The sequence below is a fragment of the Ptiloglossa arizonensis genome, chromosome 9 (genome assembly GCF_051014685.1).
Source record: "Ptiloglossa arizonensis isolate GNS036 chromosome 9, iyPtiAriz1_principal, whole genome shotgun sequence".
Taxonomy (NCBI): Eukaryota; Metazoa; Arthropoda; class Insecta; order Hymenoptera; family Colletidae; genus Ptiloglossa; species Ptiloglossa arizonensis.
The window spans coordinates 16,749,502-16,765,659 of NC_135056.1; the positions used below are offsets into that span (position 1 = coordinate 16,749,502).

Sequence of the window (16,158 nt, forward strand, 5' to 3'; positions counted from 1 at the left end):
GCGCCAACGTTCGAGTACGAAAATATCTTATTGTCTATTTCCCGATGACTCGGAAGCAGAATCTTCGTTGCAACGATGAGTTAACACGTCCGTGTTAAATATGGTCGTTCCTCAGCTCGGTATCGACGAGCTCGATATCCGATTTTTAATTCACTCGAGACATTCGAATATTTCACGTTGCACGAATTTCTTTTCAAACTTCGCTCGCAACTCGCGATAATCGGGTTCGTCGTTGACTCGCGACTTATCGCGAATCGAGCGAAACCCCCTCGGATGACGCGTCACGTTCAGTCATGTCGCACCTTGAAAGCACGGGTCGACAACGTTGTCACGCGAACTTTTCGTTCCGCGAAAAAAGCTCGCGCGGTGTTCGCGCGATACGAGCCGCGTTTCTAGCGCGAACTCGTTCCAGGGAGGAGCCGATTCCCCGTAATACGCCCGCGCACGAATTTCCGGAAAATCGTATCGTCGAAGGGACACCGAGCGTTTCCGGTCCGAGGTCGGGAAAACGGAAGGTCAGCGGAAGAAGGTCGTTCGAGCGAACGTTGTCACCGAAATATCTTTTAGTAAATTCCAATTCGTTGAATCGCTCACCGGACACTCTCATCCGAAATTCTCGAGCGATTCGCAAAATTCGACCCGTGTTTCTACTACCAATGACGGAGATATGTAGAAAAAAGAAAATATTGGAAATATAAACAGTGTACTTTTAAAAAGAGAAAGTAAATTAGTTGGAACCTCGTGGAAAGTTTCTTTCGAGAATTGGATAGATCGTAAGGATTGTAAAATACTATTCCAAGAGAATGTGAACGTTCGTAAACACGCGAATTTAAACATTCTCCGAAATTGAAATCTGGGAATATCAACTAGAATGTTTCTAAAAGAAAATTTATTTCGTCGTTTACCTGTTCTTGGTTCCTCGACGAAGCGACGAGATACAAACCTCACCTGTTTCGCAAAGGAATATTGCTGCAGAGTATTTGAATTGTTTTAAAACGAGCGATACAGGATCGTGGATACCGTCGATGTTTCCGTTACGAATGAGATCAGTGTGACTTTCATTTTCACCCTTTCTTCCTGGAACAAGTGTCAACCGCTGACACACGGTCAACTACTGCTACTTTTACCTTATCGCGTCGAATATCGCGGCTCTTGTCATTTCGTAGCGACTTTTGACCTCGCGCGCGATTAGTACAATCGCCTGGCCGTCTCGATTTCCTCGTCGACGTTGTTCCATTTAACGGCCCTTCCGGTGATAACGAGGTTCGGTTTAAGCGCCGCCTTTTTTCGTTTTGGTCGCGCGTCGTTGAGATTCGTCCGGCGAGCGGCCGCGTTTCGTTTCGCCTCTCGACTATTCTAGGGACCATAGACGCAACGATTTATCGTACGATGGTCGTGCACCGAGTCGCAACCGATGCTCGTGTCTATGGCAGCTCCGTCTTGCCATCCAACACGACCGTGACGCGCCAAGTATTGCACAACAACCCCGCACACTTCACGATTGTTCGAACACTCGTGTCAACGATAGTTGTACAAATTACGTTCGACGTACTAACCGCCAGATTACGCGGTTTCGCTAACGCTCGTGGTAGTAATTTGGATCGCTTCGATGGATCGTGTCGTTGTAGATTACGTGTAACGTACGAGGTTCTAAAGAACGCATTTGGGAGAATTTCGAGTTTTCGTTACGTATTACGTTTTTAAAATAGTAGTGTTGTTTGTTGTTACGCATGGTAATCGTTGGTGATATAACCTTTTTTGAAAATTTTGTATTCCATCCAGAGGCAATCTTTCCATATTTCTACCGTACATAGATAAACATACGTGAAATTCTAATCGCTGAATCTGTATTCCATCCAGAGGCAATCTCTCCACGTCTCTACTGTACGTACAGAAACACACCGTGGTAAAATAATCTTTTTCGAAAATACCGATCGGAGTATGTTTCATCGAGAGACAATCTTTACAATTCGGTAGTATACGTGGAGAAACAAGTAAATAGGTTCCGAGCATACGGTGTTTGCTCAGATCGAGCTTGTTACCTCTCGGTGTACGGAGGAGTACCGTCTGTAAACGAATATATAAATAAATTACGAAGGTAGGAAGAATCGTCGCGTCTACGGTGTCTGTTTGGCTCGTCGTCGTTCTTGGATGACGATTTTGTCGTTGGCGCCGCGTACCGAACGAGTCGTAGAGAGGTCTGGGGAATGGCGGGAATGACGAGTTAACGGTGACGGTGAAGGTGAGAGTATGGTAGCGCCAGGTCAGGGGTGTCCAGGTCCCCGAGCGATGGGTAACGTGACTACACGAATACACCGTGAAATAATAGCAGCACTTTCTCTCCGTGGCCACGGACGTTCCCGCGTCCTTTTAGGCGAATTTGATGTCGTCGAGCGTTATTACACTGGGCGCGATAACCGGTACAGTGTTGTCCAACGTTACACGAGTAACAGATTACCATTTATCTCCGCCACGGTGGGTACGAGTATACGAGAGACACACGAATCGTCGTACGTTTTTCGATAAGGTTCAATATTTACCAAATTGAAAATACACTTGTTAACACTAGTTTACGCAAAGCGTATATTAACGTTTAGCGAAAACAATTGTGCAAACTACGTACCCGTTGGTTAGCTAACGGTGCTTATCGCGGTGATTTTTTTCTGGACCACCCAGCTTCGTTAAAAAAATCAGCTCGTAATTTTTATCAAACTGTCCAATTGTATCTATTAATATTCCTTGTATCTCGAGTCACGGCTGTTTACATACAATTACCACCGAAGAGAATTCGTACAACGATGGTAATTATATTCTCGGTGTGAGCAATAAAAGCAACGCAATTTATTCACGCGAAAGCGTTTCGATCGACGGACGTTGAATCGCGGATATTTTACCCTGAAATTGGAAAAAGAACACCGATGGTAATTTGCCCGAGTTTCTCGCGATATTACTATTTTCTAGTTCTCGGTAACCGTGCGTAACTATCTCTGATTTTAAATTCTAAAAGTCATCTTTCATTCGAAATCTGTACAAAAGTCGAGACCGGTTCCAAAACCACGGATCGAAAGGTCCTCGTTTAAATAAAGAACGGCCCGTCGAAGCGAGAACCGTTCTTCCGTTGATTTTTGTTTGTACGTTACACGGTGCCGTACTCGAAACACGCGTTCAATCGTCGCGAGTTTCCGTAACAGCTTAATGGCGGTAGAAAACCCATCGGTGTAGCCCGTTAAACGGTACGTATGCTTTCGCGAGCGTTACTCGATCGTAACGGGACGATACTTAGGTACTGAATTGATTGATATTCGTGAGTACGTATTGAACTTAATCCTGGGAGCAGTAGTAGCAGTAGTAGGGGAGTAGTCAGCGGGATATATACGCGAGCGCGCGTTACCACGGTATTCGACAGTCGGCGCGCGGCACTCGAACGGAGCGGGTCGCGTCTTCTCGTCCCGTAACCCGTCCCGAACACTTTCCAGGCGTCGTCGATTACTCGGCTGACGCCACGCCGAACCAAGTACGCGGGAAACTCACGGTGGAACCGTGAACGAAACATCGAAGAAAGAAAGAGAGAAAGAGAGAGTGAGAGAGAGAGAGAGAGAGAGACACACACACACACGCGCGCGCGAAGGGAATCGTTTTTCACGATCGCGGATCACGCAAGGATCGCTTGGAAAATCGTCCGCGAGCGAGGATCCTCGATCGGTTAGCGTTTTAAGATGACCGCCTCGGCACTCGTTCCCCCGTGTTCCTCGCTCTCCTCTCCGTCCTTCGTCCTGTTCGTGACCGCGTCGTCGTCACCGTCGTCGCAGACGACGTCGTGTTCGAACGCACCGCTACCGTCGCGCAGAAAGAAGAAACCGAACCGATTGTGGACGATCGATCGCGATTATACGCCGAGTGTTCGCGCGGTGAGCGGTTTCTGAACTGTTCGGAGCACCGTGTACGGGGGTGACGACGATCACGCGATTACGGGACTCTCGCCGTGAACTTTTCTACCGTGTACGGGGAAAACGATTGCAAGAAAGAATCGAAGAGAGGGAGAAACCAGAAGAAAGAAAGAAAGAAACAAAGGAAAATAAACGAAAGAAAAATTAAAAGAGGAGTATTAAAGTGTGGGAAAGAATCGGAAGGCTGGTCCATCGGGGTGCGCGCGTGCGTGCTTCTCCCCCTCCCCGGGTGACGCACGTTGTGTTCGGCCCGTTTACCGATCCACGCTTGGAAAAAAGCAGAAGAGAAGAGGAGCACACACGGAACGAAGTGGACGCGCAACTCGTAGGGAACTACTGGTAGATATCGAGGAAACGATTCAGGAGGGACGAGTTGCTCGCCGTTGGGTTGGGTGGACATCCCGCCTGGTCGGGCGCGAACCTCGGCGTCCACGAGCCGGCTATGGGAAAGCTGGCAACGATTCGTCGACGCGTGACCCGTGATAACGTGGAACAGGAGGCATCGGGGTGCTGTTACGGGCCAAGCGGCGCTAGTTCCGGCCGCGCGTTCGTCATCGCAGTTCCTATCCCCGTAGCGTGCGATTCGCTCGTACGCGCCGGGTTACGCGAGTGTTGCACGTCGAACGGTGGTGATACGTGTACGAGGGATACGGCCGCGTGGACCAGCGGGTACGTGGTGGACCGTGCCGGTAAACGAACGACAGTGATCGACCTAAACACGTACGCGATCGCGGCCCGTAGCTTAAGCGTCGAGACGCGTTTCGACGCGTTTCACGCGATCGGGGATGCCCCGTCGGGCAAAGGGCGTTCGTCGTTGGTCCTCGACTCGGCTGGCCGCCCGGCGCGGAAGGTAGCGCGCGATCGCCGCGGTCGCGGGTGGTCCATCGTACTGACAACGATGGCGATCGTCGCCACGGTTTGCGCGCCAGTGACGGCCGTGCCGACGGCGTCGCGAGCGGATCCGGTAACCGGTCCCCGGCACGACCTCGACCGCTCGACCGGTCTCGAGGACGTCTACGAGGACGCGTTCGAGGACGTTTTCCGAGAAGAGGACCACCAGCCACCGACGAGAACCGTCCTCGACGACAGCGAGCTGGAGATCATCAGACGAAGTATCGCGCGTGGTCTTGGCTTGAAGAGGATACCCGACCCTTCTAAGGTGAGCGTACCCCCCTCAATTGTCACTGCTCCCGTTTCTTGACCGTGTCTGCGCCGGAACTTTGTACCTCGTTCGTCGGAAGGTCGACCGGGTTCTTGTTGTCGGAGACACGGGAAGTGCAGGAGTCTTCTGTTGTCTCACCGTTCCTCTCCACGGGGAATGGAGAGTTCGGAACGTTGTCGAGTACTCTCCGTCCTCACCAAATACAGAAGATCTAGGACTCTCCGTTGTCATCGATACGGGGAGTCCCGGATTCTCTATTGTCGCGGAAATGGAAGGTCTAGGACTCTCTGTTGTCATTTACACGAAAGGTTCAGGATTCTACATTGCCGTAAAAACGAAAGTCCAGGACTCCCTTTCGTTATCCAAAAGATCCAGGCATTTGTCCCCCGAAACCGTAGGTCCAGAACTCTCCTCTCCTCTCTAAATCCAGAACCGCCTATTGTCATCGAATCCTCCCATCCCGGACTCGCGCCCAAAGGGTTCGAAACGCCTCGAATCGACGTTAGATCGTCGAATCTCGAGGGGAGATCCTCCGGGTAGCGATCTCCTCGCGAAAAGGTTGCTCGAAGATCGTCTCCCTCTTCTTCGAGATCCTGCCGACTGTGTATCGCGAAAAGCGCGGTAGGCGCGTAGTCGGCGACGTGTCTTGGGATTATCCTGTTTTGTTGGTTTCCGGCGAGTCGGTTCGCAACGTCTACGGCGGTAATCGGGACGTTCGGTGACCTTCGCGTTTTCGCGTCGTCTGTTCGCGGCGAAGTGTTCGCGTGCACGGGGCTAGAGGATCGCGGAGCTGGCGCCGGCACGCTCGTCGGCAAAAAGTCCACGGGGCCCCGTTAACGGGAGCGTTGCGAGAGACGCGGCGAAAGGTGCGAGCGGAAGGGAGAGAAAGGGCGGCACGCCGGTGAGACGAGGAGGAGAGGAGAGAAAGAGAACGGCCGAGGAGATGTACCTTGCCGATAGACGCACCGCGACGTTGGAGAGAAAGAGTGAGCGAGTATGAGAGAGAAAGAAAGAGAGAGAGGATCGCCGGTGATGCGGCGAAAAGGTTGGCGTCTGCGACGACGATGGCTCGGGGCGAGGCAACGAAGCGGCAGGAGGATGAAAGGAACGAAAAGAAAGAACTGGAAGAAAGGAAAGAAAGGAGGAACGCGACAGGAGAGGTCCGTGGTCTCGCGCGACGCTACTCGCCGCCGTTCCCCGTTCGCCTCTTCGATGGTTTACCTCGTATCGGTCGCGACGATTTATCATCGGCGCGTTATTCTACGCTCGTGCGCGTAACCCCGGTCTACCTCTAAACGAAACATCGATTCGTTCGACTACGAGCTACCCGTACTTCCTAAGTGGCGAAAAACGCGTACCAGAGATCGATTAACCCTGGTGCAGAGGTCGTCGACCTTACGATACCTGGTCTCTTGCGGTAACATTCGGATAGTCCTTCCGTTCGATGATCGTACGATCGACAACGCCCGATTCCTACGCGACGACACGACAGGGTACCGATAGTACGTACTCGTTTCTCGAGTATTTGGATACAACTACCGAGTTCTTGGTTACTCGTCGTTATCGAAATAATGCCCGTATTCTCGGGCTATTTGAGTTCTAATAGTTCCTCAGTTGCACACCAGAGAACTCGAAACGCCCACTAGTGGGCGGTAGGAACCGGGTTGACGACCACTGCCCTAGTGCATTCCGCTGCCTTGATAACGTACCGTTTTTCCATAATTAAAGCTACCGCGGCGAACGCGACCGGGTGCTCCTGTATTTCTTCGATCCCCTGGTTACACCGTGGACAAAAACACAAGATCGTGGACTTGGCGAGTCCACCGGAACCTGAGAACGTTTTGGTATTAAAATCGAGAGGGGAACGTGTATTAGAATCTGACCAGATTTCGTCCAGAGTTGGAATGCGAAAGTGGTTACGGCTACTCGAAACGCGCGAACGAAAGAGGTTTCGAATTTCGATTAATTATATGCGCGAGTCGGAGCCATTAGCATCGCGAGAGACGTTCGTAGAGTCGAAACAGGCCTACGGAGACGCCGAACGACGATAACCGACGAACTCGAGGTCTTCCAGAATGCGAAAATCATCGTGTGCTTATAAAAAAAAAAGAAATTGTTCCAGGAGAACGTAGGCTGTTCAGGTGGCGGATAAGTCGACGAGAGAAGTGTAGCGTAATGTTCTGCGTGTCGTGTCGCGATCTAGCCACGGCACATAGTTGCGCGGCTTCTCGTCGTTCGTGTGTATTGAAAGTTGCTGGGAACGAGCAAGTTTTTTGCGAATACGAAGTTGAATCTTTGCCGGTGTTGCGTCCGCGAGCGCGCACGAGACCAGTCGCGGAGGATATCCGAGGCGTGTACGTTATTTTCGAGCGTAGGCAAGAGAACCACAAATCACCGATAAAACGGTCGGGGTGAAATTTATAATCGATTGTTTACTCGAGGACGGCCTCGGTGGCCTCGGTGCAACGAAGATGCGACCGGTAGATGCACAAGTAGCGATATTAAACGCTGTCGCAACCACGTGACAGAGTGTACCGTTTAGATTTTCATTAACCGCCACGGATGGACCGGCGAACCCGAGGTTCGCGATTGTGATTTATGACGATCGGGTCTTTTAGCGGTTGAATTAATGGACGAAGAAGTACCCCGATACCAATGGCGGGCGGTTGGTTTGCGCGGTACGCAACACTGTCGGAAATGTCGGTGACGGAGGATTTATCGCACGACGAAGGATTGTATAGCTCGAGAATTTAAAAACGATCCCTGCCGTGGGAGTACGCCTCTCTCCGGTCCCTTCTCTCGTTAGACGTCCACGTGGATTCACCAAGGGGACCACACAAAGCGCCACCCACCGATTTCAACCGATCGTTCGAGCTTCGACCGAATATTCGACCCCGTGTTCGGTCGTTCGCTCCGTTGTTTGGTAGATTACGCGATATCGAGCAACCACGTGTCTCGTTTTACCATTTACAGACGCGACGACAACATTGTTTCTTTTCGGAGTCGAGCCACGGATCGAACAGTCCCAACGCGCGCCGTGTTGTCCCGTTAGATTATTCTGTTTACGTTTCTACGAATGATTTCGTAATGGGTCTTCTTTTCGGTCCATTTTCGAAAGATCGAAAATATTTGTACAATTCTTTTCACGAGTGATCACGGAAGATCTCTCGTAAAAACTGGTTGGGATTGGTTTGCTAGGTTGTTCGATAAGTTTTGTCGTTTTTCCCCATTGTAAAAAAATACTACGACGCTTCGACTTTGAAGAATTGTAAGTATACAAACGAGTCGTCATTTTTTAAAAAATAAAACGACGAACCTAACAGGTCCATTTCTTATCGAACGATGAAACTTATCGAGCAACATATTACATACCGACGAACGATAGAAGTGTCTCGACACATTTCGAAAATATCGATCGCTTCGGACCGTGACTGGTTACCTTTTATAACTAGCTACTTGTTACGTGTATTCACGGTGCGCGATACGTGTTTTATTTTCAACGTTTTCGCGACAAACACTATTCGCATGATTGAATCGTGTAGGAGAGATCGATTCCAGGATTCCAGAAATCAAGAATGTTTTATACATGCAACGATTGAAAAGCAACTTTCCCTCTCCTAGAGTCACACTCGTCTGACGATGTAACACACAACTGTACGAATTTACCAACGACCGTTACAACGATAAAGAAGATCGATCGAACCTTACGGTTAACTTTGGGAAAAAAACGAATCGTGATTTGGACGATACTCGGATATACAGTGGAGAATTCGAGCAACTTTCGAACTTTCGAATAAGCGTAATTCTTAGAAATCGATTCACGATAAACACTCGCGTAATTTACCGTTCCAACCGGTTCTTGCCACATTGTATTTTATTATTGCACTTAACATCAACATTTATTCACACGTTCGAGTCGGTCTTGCGTCATCGATATCGCTAAGCAACCAATTCGCGCACAGTTGCGACAACGTGTGGTAAGATTTACAACCTCACGAAAACCTTTATGAATTCCTTACGATCGGGAACGAGAAGACGAGCGTTACCCAACGGAGAACGAGGAATGTTTCGAATTGTAGCTTTAGGGGTGGTTTTGGGGTCTCGCGTTTATTTTCACGTACTTTTGCAACACCGTGTACGTATCTCTCGGAGTAATTTCGGTTAGACGATTTCATTGTACGACGATTCGTTGCGTCCACGGTTCCCAATAGGATCTTACAAACGACTGGATTCACAACGAGGACGTGACTTCGCTATTTTGACGATTAAGAAATTTTAAGCGCATTTGTCGCGAGATTCGCGTTTTTTTCTTTTTTTTTGTAATTTAAATAATAGCTGAGAAGTTTCGAATTCAACGTGGAACCCACGGAGCATTTCCTGTTCCTTTTTCTTTGATCGAGGACCTCCTGTTGCGAAGTAGGCGGAAACGAGACTCAGAAAACCGCCCCGCTGATGTCATTGTCTCGTCGGATCGATCTCGACGTTCTCGCACCTCGAAGCTCGCGTTATTCCGTGAAATATTTTCAACGGAGCAAAACAGTTTCCTCCGTGGTTTCGTTTAGCAACGTAGCTCGGCATACTTGTAAACTTCGGCCAAGACAAGATCTCTCGCTGGGAACATTAAGAGCGACGGGCTCTTAACCTTAAAGCTCTTCCGTTCGACTACACTCGAAATACACTCAAGGTCTTTGGCTAAAAAATGTCCCGAACGTGTGGAACCAATGTTTTCAAGTTTCGAATAAAATTGAAAGAACCAAGGGAACCGCAGAAGTATCTAGTTGCATCTGTTCCGTGTTTAATCGTAAAGGAACAATTTGAAAAATATTTTGAGGATCCGGTGAGTCGAAACAGACTCGAAGAACGGTATCAGGTTCGCGTGAGATCGAAGCGACGAGCTTCGAGAATCATTCGAGTCTTTGCATTAGAAGTCGCGTCGTTAACGAGACCGGTAAAAAGGAAAACATCGTTACTGTAAGGACTATAGACGGTAACGATTTTTCATACAGCAATTTGCACGATAAATGTACGAGCGATTGTTGCACAACCTGTCGTACAATACACGACTGTATTGAACGACAGTGAGGTAACACCGATAGTCGACCATTCAAGAGTACATTATTGCAAAAACAACTAAACGGATAGCAAAGCTCGTTACTTGAAAGAATTACTTCATTCATGTCACGCAGATTATTTTCCAACGTACGTGGGAAAATTGATGCACCTTTACTCTTCTCCATTCAATTTTCACATACTCCGCGATAGAATGGACATGCAATTTACATAATTCCACGTTATCGTTACGTTAAATCGCAATTAGATATTTATTCACGACTCGGAATACACCTGTAACTTGTACCAGTGTTCGACTTAACGAATCTACGCACCTCCTATCGACAACGAAACGTTCACAAAGGCTACCGTAACCTTTGTTTCCATTCTTTCTTTCCCCGCGGCGTGTCAACTACTGGCACATGGTCAACTACATGGTACTTTTACCCGATGACGTTCTGTTCGTGCTTACGTCGTACAATCGTGACATCCATGTCCCCTGTGACGGATGCCGCAAAAGTCGATAGGCTAACGAAACCGATCGTCCTCGCATGCTTTTTCGAATCCAGAGGAGAGAGAGAATACTGATCACACTTCTCGGTGCGAAAATCGTCAATGTACCATTTGGGTTAAAGTAATCGAAAACGTACAAAAATCAATACATTACATTCGTACAAATAGAACTATCTACTGTGCCAGACTGAGAAGTTTACCTCCGAAAGAAATCGAGCAAAAAGTTTCGTTCGATCTTCGAAGGCCTAGGACCGAGCAAAATTACTCGACCTTGTCCACGTTCTCCCTACCCAAGGTACCACGTTCCCCTCTTGAAACCAGGAATCAACTTTCCAGCTCGCGACCAATCAACATTAGCTTATCTCGCCAATTAATCTACAAACGTGCGCAACCGAAGACACTTGATCGTTCCTCGAACCAAATCGGTACGCAATTCCATTAATTCGGTATTTTGCTCGGGGATTCTAACGGTGAGGTGACCCAGGTTCGAATTCAGAAGGAAGAAACATCCCGATCCGAGGATCGAGAGTGTCCCGAGGTGATTCGTGGGTACGGTCAGCTCGTTTCTCGGTGCGGTGCGTTTGTTCGAAAGGGTGCTCGGGTGAGGGGAGGTGAGGGGTACGGAGTCGGGCCGGTTCGCTCGAGGCAACAGGTGTTGTTCGTGGTCTGCCGTGCACGCGAAATCCGCGACACGAAAGTCGCGAAACGTCACCGAGGGCCGCGTCGTGGGGCGGTGGAGAGTTGCGCGAACCGCAACTCGACGGGGGAAGAAAAGAAAAAAAAAAAAAAAAGAAAAGGGGGGATTCGAATAGCTCCGGCGAGGGGGTATACGCGGCGTTGCGCGAGTCGGCGTCCGTAAACAGGCGGCGAGACGAAGACGAGGTACGTGGGTGGTCCGCGTTGCCCCACTTTCGCTAACGCATGCACGAGCACGTGCGTCGATCCTTCTGCTATGCAGAACCGGCTGTCCACGTGCGTGCGCTGAACGCCCACGAACCTCTCGTCGACTCCTCGCGATCACCGAGCGTCTTCTCTCCTCTTTCTCCTCCTGTGTTCTCTCCGCTCTCGTCGGTACTGCGGCGGCGGCGGCGGCGGCGGCGGCGGCGGCGGCGGCGGCGGCGGCGGCGGCGGCGGCGGCGTCCTCTCGCAGCAGGTGCTCGCGAGAACGATACGTACCCCCGTACGACAAGAGAAAAAAAGATGTATTAACGACTACGGATCGAATCGAACCGTACCACGGAGACCGGACCGACTTGTTTTCTTTCGCGGCGTTGGCCGCGAGCCGTTGGTAGCGTCGACGGTGCCACGATCTCACGGGACCCGATGATTTATCGACCAACGGGTACGAGGTGCAACGACAACACCGTCGAACCGTCCCGCGTTGTTTTTACACAGGAATCCATTGTGAAGAAAATACTTTCGCCTTTAGCTCGCGCGCGTTTCGAGGCTGAAACGACACAGAAGCCTTCCGACCGGTCGCCGAACGTTTGGCCACATTGGTTTTCCAAGCTGTCGCGGTGGATTTTATGGCGTCGTACCGTCGACGAACACGATCGTACAATTAGTTTTATTATACACCATCACCGCGCACTTTACAACCACGTTTTTTTTCGTACGGGTTAGGAACGGTTGTACCGAATTATCGCACGGGAGGTCGTTACACGGGCTTGATCGTTACTCGAGGAATCATTCCGGAGTTTAGTTGGAAGTTATCGCGCGCAAAGTGAACTATTGAGAGTAAGACGGGAACAAAGTGAGGAAACGGAGAGAAATGTTGCAATTGGAGGCACGAGAGCGGAGTGTTGTGGGAGAGATCGGAGATTTAAATACGACTTCGAAGTTGGTGCTCAAACGTCGGCAAACGTGGACAGTTAAAAGGACGAAGACGAGGTAAGGAGATGGAGTAAAGTAGCGCTGCAATCTCGAGCACGAGTCGGTGGAGTGGTACGAAAGATCGATGTCTAAAGATGTTGATTCGAAGTTGGCGCTCATACGTTAACAAACACGGACAATTAAAAATACGAAGACGCGGTAGAGGAAATAGAGTAAAGTAAGAGTCGGTGGAACGACACGAAAGATCGATACACGAAGATTTAAATCCGAGTTTAAAGTTGCAACGCAAACTGCGACAAACGCGAAGAGTTGAGAGTCCAACGAAGACGAGGTAAGGAAATAAAGAAAATTAAGCGCTGCAACCGGGAATACGAGAGTCGGGGGGGAACGTTACCAAAGATCGATGCCCGAAGATTTAAATCCGACTTCGAAGTTGCGGCGCAAACTTGAACAAACACGAAGAGTTAAATGGCCGACGAAGACGAAGTAAGTAAATAGAGCAAACCGAGAGTTGCAACGTGTAGCACGAAAGTCATCAGAGCGGTGCGAAAGATCTCGTAGGAACGAGATTGACAAAGCAAGATGGAGAACCGGTGTTAAGGGACTCGTGGATCGGACAACGAACGCGGTGTAGATACATACGTCTCTGCGTTCGCTTCGAGACGTCCAGGCGTTTCAAATACGGAAGAAACGCTATCAGATTTACGACCGTTGCGTTTATTATGAACGAGAGACAAGAATTTCGGACACGTACGCGGTAAACGAGACGAGGATCGCGACGATAATCGCGAAGGAACTCGGGAGACCGGGACCAGAGACGTTTCAAAGCTATGGATAAAAGATGAGAGGAATAAACGATACGAAAACGGTGCTGTTCAAAATTCCATGCCGGTTCTAGGTAGAGGCCAAGGTTCTCGAACGCTTTAAGGAGACGAATAGCGACACCGTTAATAAAAATGGAAAAGGGAGAGAAAGTTTCCTTACCGTTGATGTAAAACCAGAGGGGAAATCTCTCGGTTAGTGAAACAAAACGAAGCGTTTCTCTGTGCTCGAACCGAAGCAAAAGTCAAAGTTTTTAAGAAGTTGTTACCGTTACAAGTAAATTTTCCAAGGACTCTAGGGGAGGGAGGAATTTCTCAACGGGCCGAAAACCAAGAGGATAAACACGTTTCTTTGGGTATATTTTAAACCGTGAGACGTGGACCGATGCAACGTATCCTCTCCAGATCCGATTCCACGTACGAAGCTCCGGACAGGTGTTTCGACGCGCACCAGGACGAGGAAGACGCACCGCGGCTCTCGAGCGTTCACCGCGTTCGAAAGTCGTCGTCGCCGCGGGAACGAGCGAGCAACTGAAACGACGCGCGGTCGTCGGATCTAAATTCGGAGCGTTACGCCGAAGGTCCGTCATCCGGAAATTCCCAGGCGATCGGTGAAATCGGAATTCGGTCCCGGTAACACTGACGAAGTAGCGGCCAACGACGACGACGACGACGACGACCCGGAGGGAGGCGGGTTTCGGTCCCGTTCCGGATCTTCGAGAACGGGAGAGACGATGGGAGAGGCGCGGGGGCGGGCAACACCTGTTGTCGCGGCATACTATTGCCGTCAGCGTCGCCTGTAACGCCTGTATACGCGATAACGAAAGTCGATTCCCGGCGACGTCCTCCAAACTCGAGGACGTCGCCGAGAAACGTGAGAGCGCGCCAGCGAGACTCGAACGCGGCCACCTCTAATGCCGAAGGGAAGACAGAACCAGTTGTCTTTGTCGCTTCGCGCGTGCAAACACACCAACACACCTACACACGCGCGCGCGTACGCGTATACGAACACACCCTCGCGTTCGATTCGCTCACCCTTTCGTCATCGCTATGTTTTTACAGGTATTCGTGTTGGACAGCATTCCCTGACAGGTTGTTAAGATTTCTCCCTGTCAGGCTGTCACTGAGACGCTACCTTTCTTACGGTGTGTAACTCGTCTTCGTTTTCTCGGTCTTTCGCGTTTGTGACTTTCGAAGCACGTTCGGAACACAAGTACCGCGGAGAGACGAAAAGGTGTCACTTGGGTCGAGGAGAATATAGTTCCGATGGGAAAGTACTAGGTTGTTCGATATGTTTTGTCGTTCGATAAACTTATTGAACGGTACTGTCCAATGTAGTACTGTTTAATGTAGTACTGTTCAATGTAGTACTGTCCAATGTAGTACTGTTCAATTTAGTACTGTTCAGTGTAATACTGTTCAATAGAGTACTGTCCGATATAGTATTGTTTAATGTAGTACTGTTCAGTGTAGTACTGTTCAATGTAATACTGTTCAATGTAGTACTGCTCAATGTAGCATTGTCCAATATAGTACTGTTCCATGTAGTACTGTTCAATGTAGTACTATCCAATGTAGTACTGTTCAATGTAGTACTATCCAATGTAGTACTGTTCAATGTAGTACTGTTCAATGTAGTACTATCCAATGTAGTACTGTTCCATGTAGTACTGTTCAATGTAGTACTATCCAATGTAGTACTGTTCAATACATTTTATCGAACAACGAAACTTATCGAACAACCTACTATATATTATCTCGGAAAGTTAATGCTTCCACACATGTGTTCGTAACACCATTTTCGTATTTGGAGGGAGTAGAATTTGACTGCAAAGATTGATAGTCTATTTTCGAAGCACCCTGTGCATATTGTGTGTATTTTTCCATATTGTGATCGATCGTAACCGTCTGCAGCCTCGCTGTACTTTCAGTTAAATGCTCTTTAGGGATCTCGTCCCACAGTACGGTAATAAATAATCTCTTTTTCTATATATATGTGTGTGTACATATTTCTCACTCACGTGTACACAAAGTCGTACGATCGAATTTCGCCTCCTCCTCCCCCCTCGATGTTGCGTTTATCGCTGGCAGCTGGGAACACGAATACCCGGATTAAGGGGAATGTGGCAGCACGTGTAAGGAGAATGTGGACACTGGCGAGGAATTTTTGCTCGCTCCCAGGCCCTTTACGGCTGACTATAACGTCTGACCCAATACGATTCGCGATTCCTGCCCGAGATCGACTTTCCAACTCCGAGCAATACATATACCGAACGATGACGAATTAACTTCGCCCGAATCGCGTCGAAGGTGATTAGCGGGATGTGTTTTTCTAGACCAGTGATCGCCAACCTGTCGTTCGTGGCTAAATTACCTCCTCTATAATTTTATACAATCGTATAGATTATGTTTAATATGTTATCTTTTACTGAACTACGAAAACTCTACCTTTGTAAAGTATTACATGCAAGAACTATATCTTGTATCGTTCTGTCATCTACCTGTAATCTTACCATATCTTACCATCCGTGTAATCGATCGACCAATATCGGAAACTTTTCTAAACTACGAAAACTCTACCTTTGGAGAGTATCACATTGCAAAAAGGAGAGAATTTTTCCAAAATGCAAGAACTATATTTTCTATCGTTTCGTTATCTATCTGCAATCGATATCTCATCATCCGTTTGATCAATCGAATTCTTAGACAGCGGTTGTTACACTGTCCAAGGTTGACAACCGCTCCCGTGCATAGTTGGCACGCTTTTCGACGTCCCGAGCAAAACGACAAACACGTTTGGCGATCCAAAGCGCGATGATCGAAACATTTGTCT

At 48.9% G+C, this 16,158-nt stretch overlaps 1 protein-coding gene across 1 annotated transcript in view; it reads left to right on the forward strand.

Annotated features, from left to right (window-relative positions):
- The first annotated feature begins 3,414 nt into the window (after positions 1-3,414).
- Positions 3,415-16,158, forward strand: part of Mav (TGF-beta domain-containing family member maverick) — a 28,842-nt gene continuing 16,098 nt past the window's right edge. Inside the window, exon 1 of the mRNA XM_076320331.1 lies at positions 3,415-5,106. Within this exon, the coding sequence (XP_076176446.1) occupies positions 4,390-5,106 (717 nt within the window). The 5' untranslated portion in view covers positions 3,415-4,389. The remainder of the gene's footprint in view (positions 5,107-16,158) is intronic.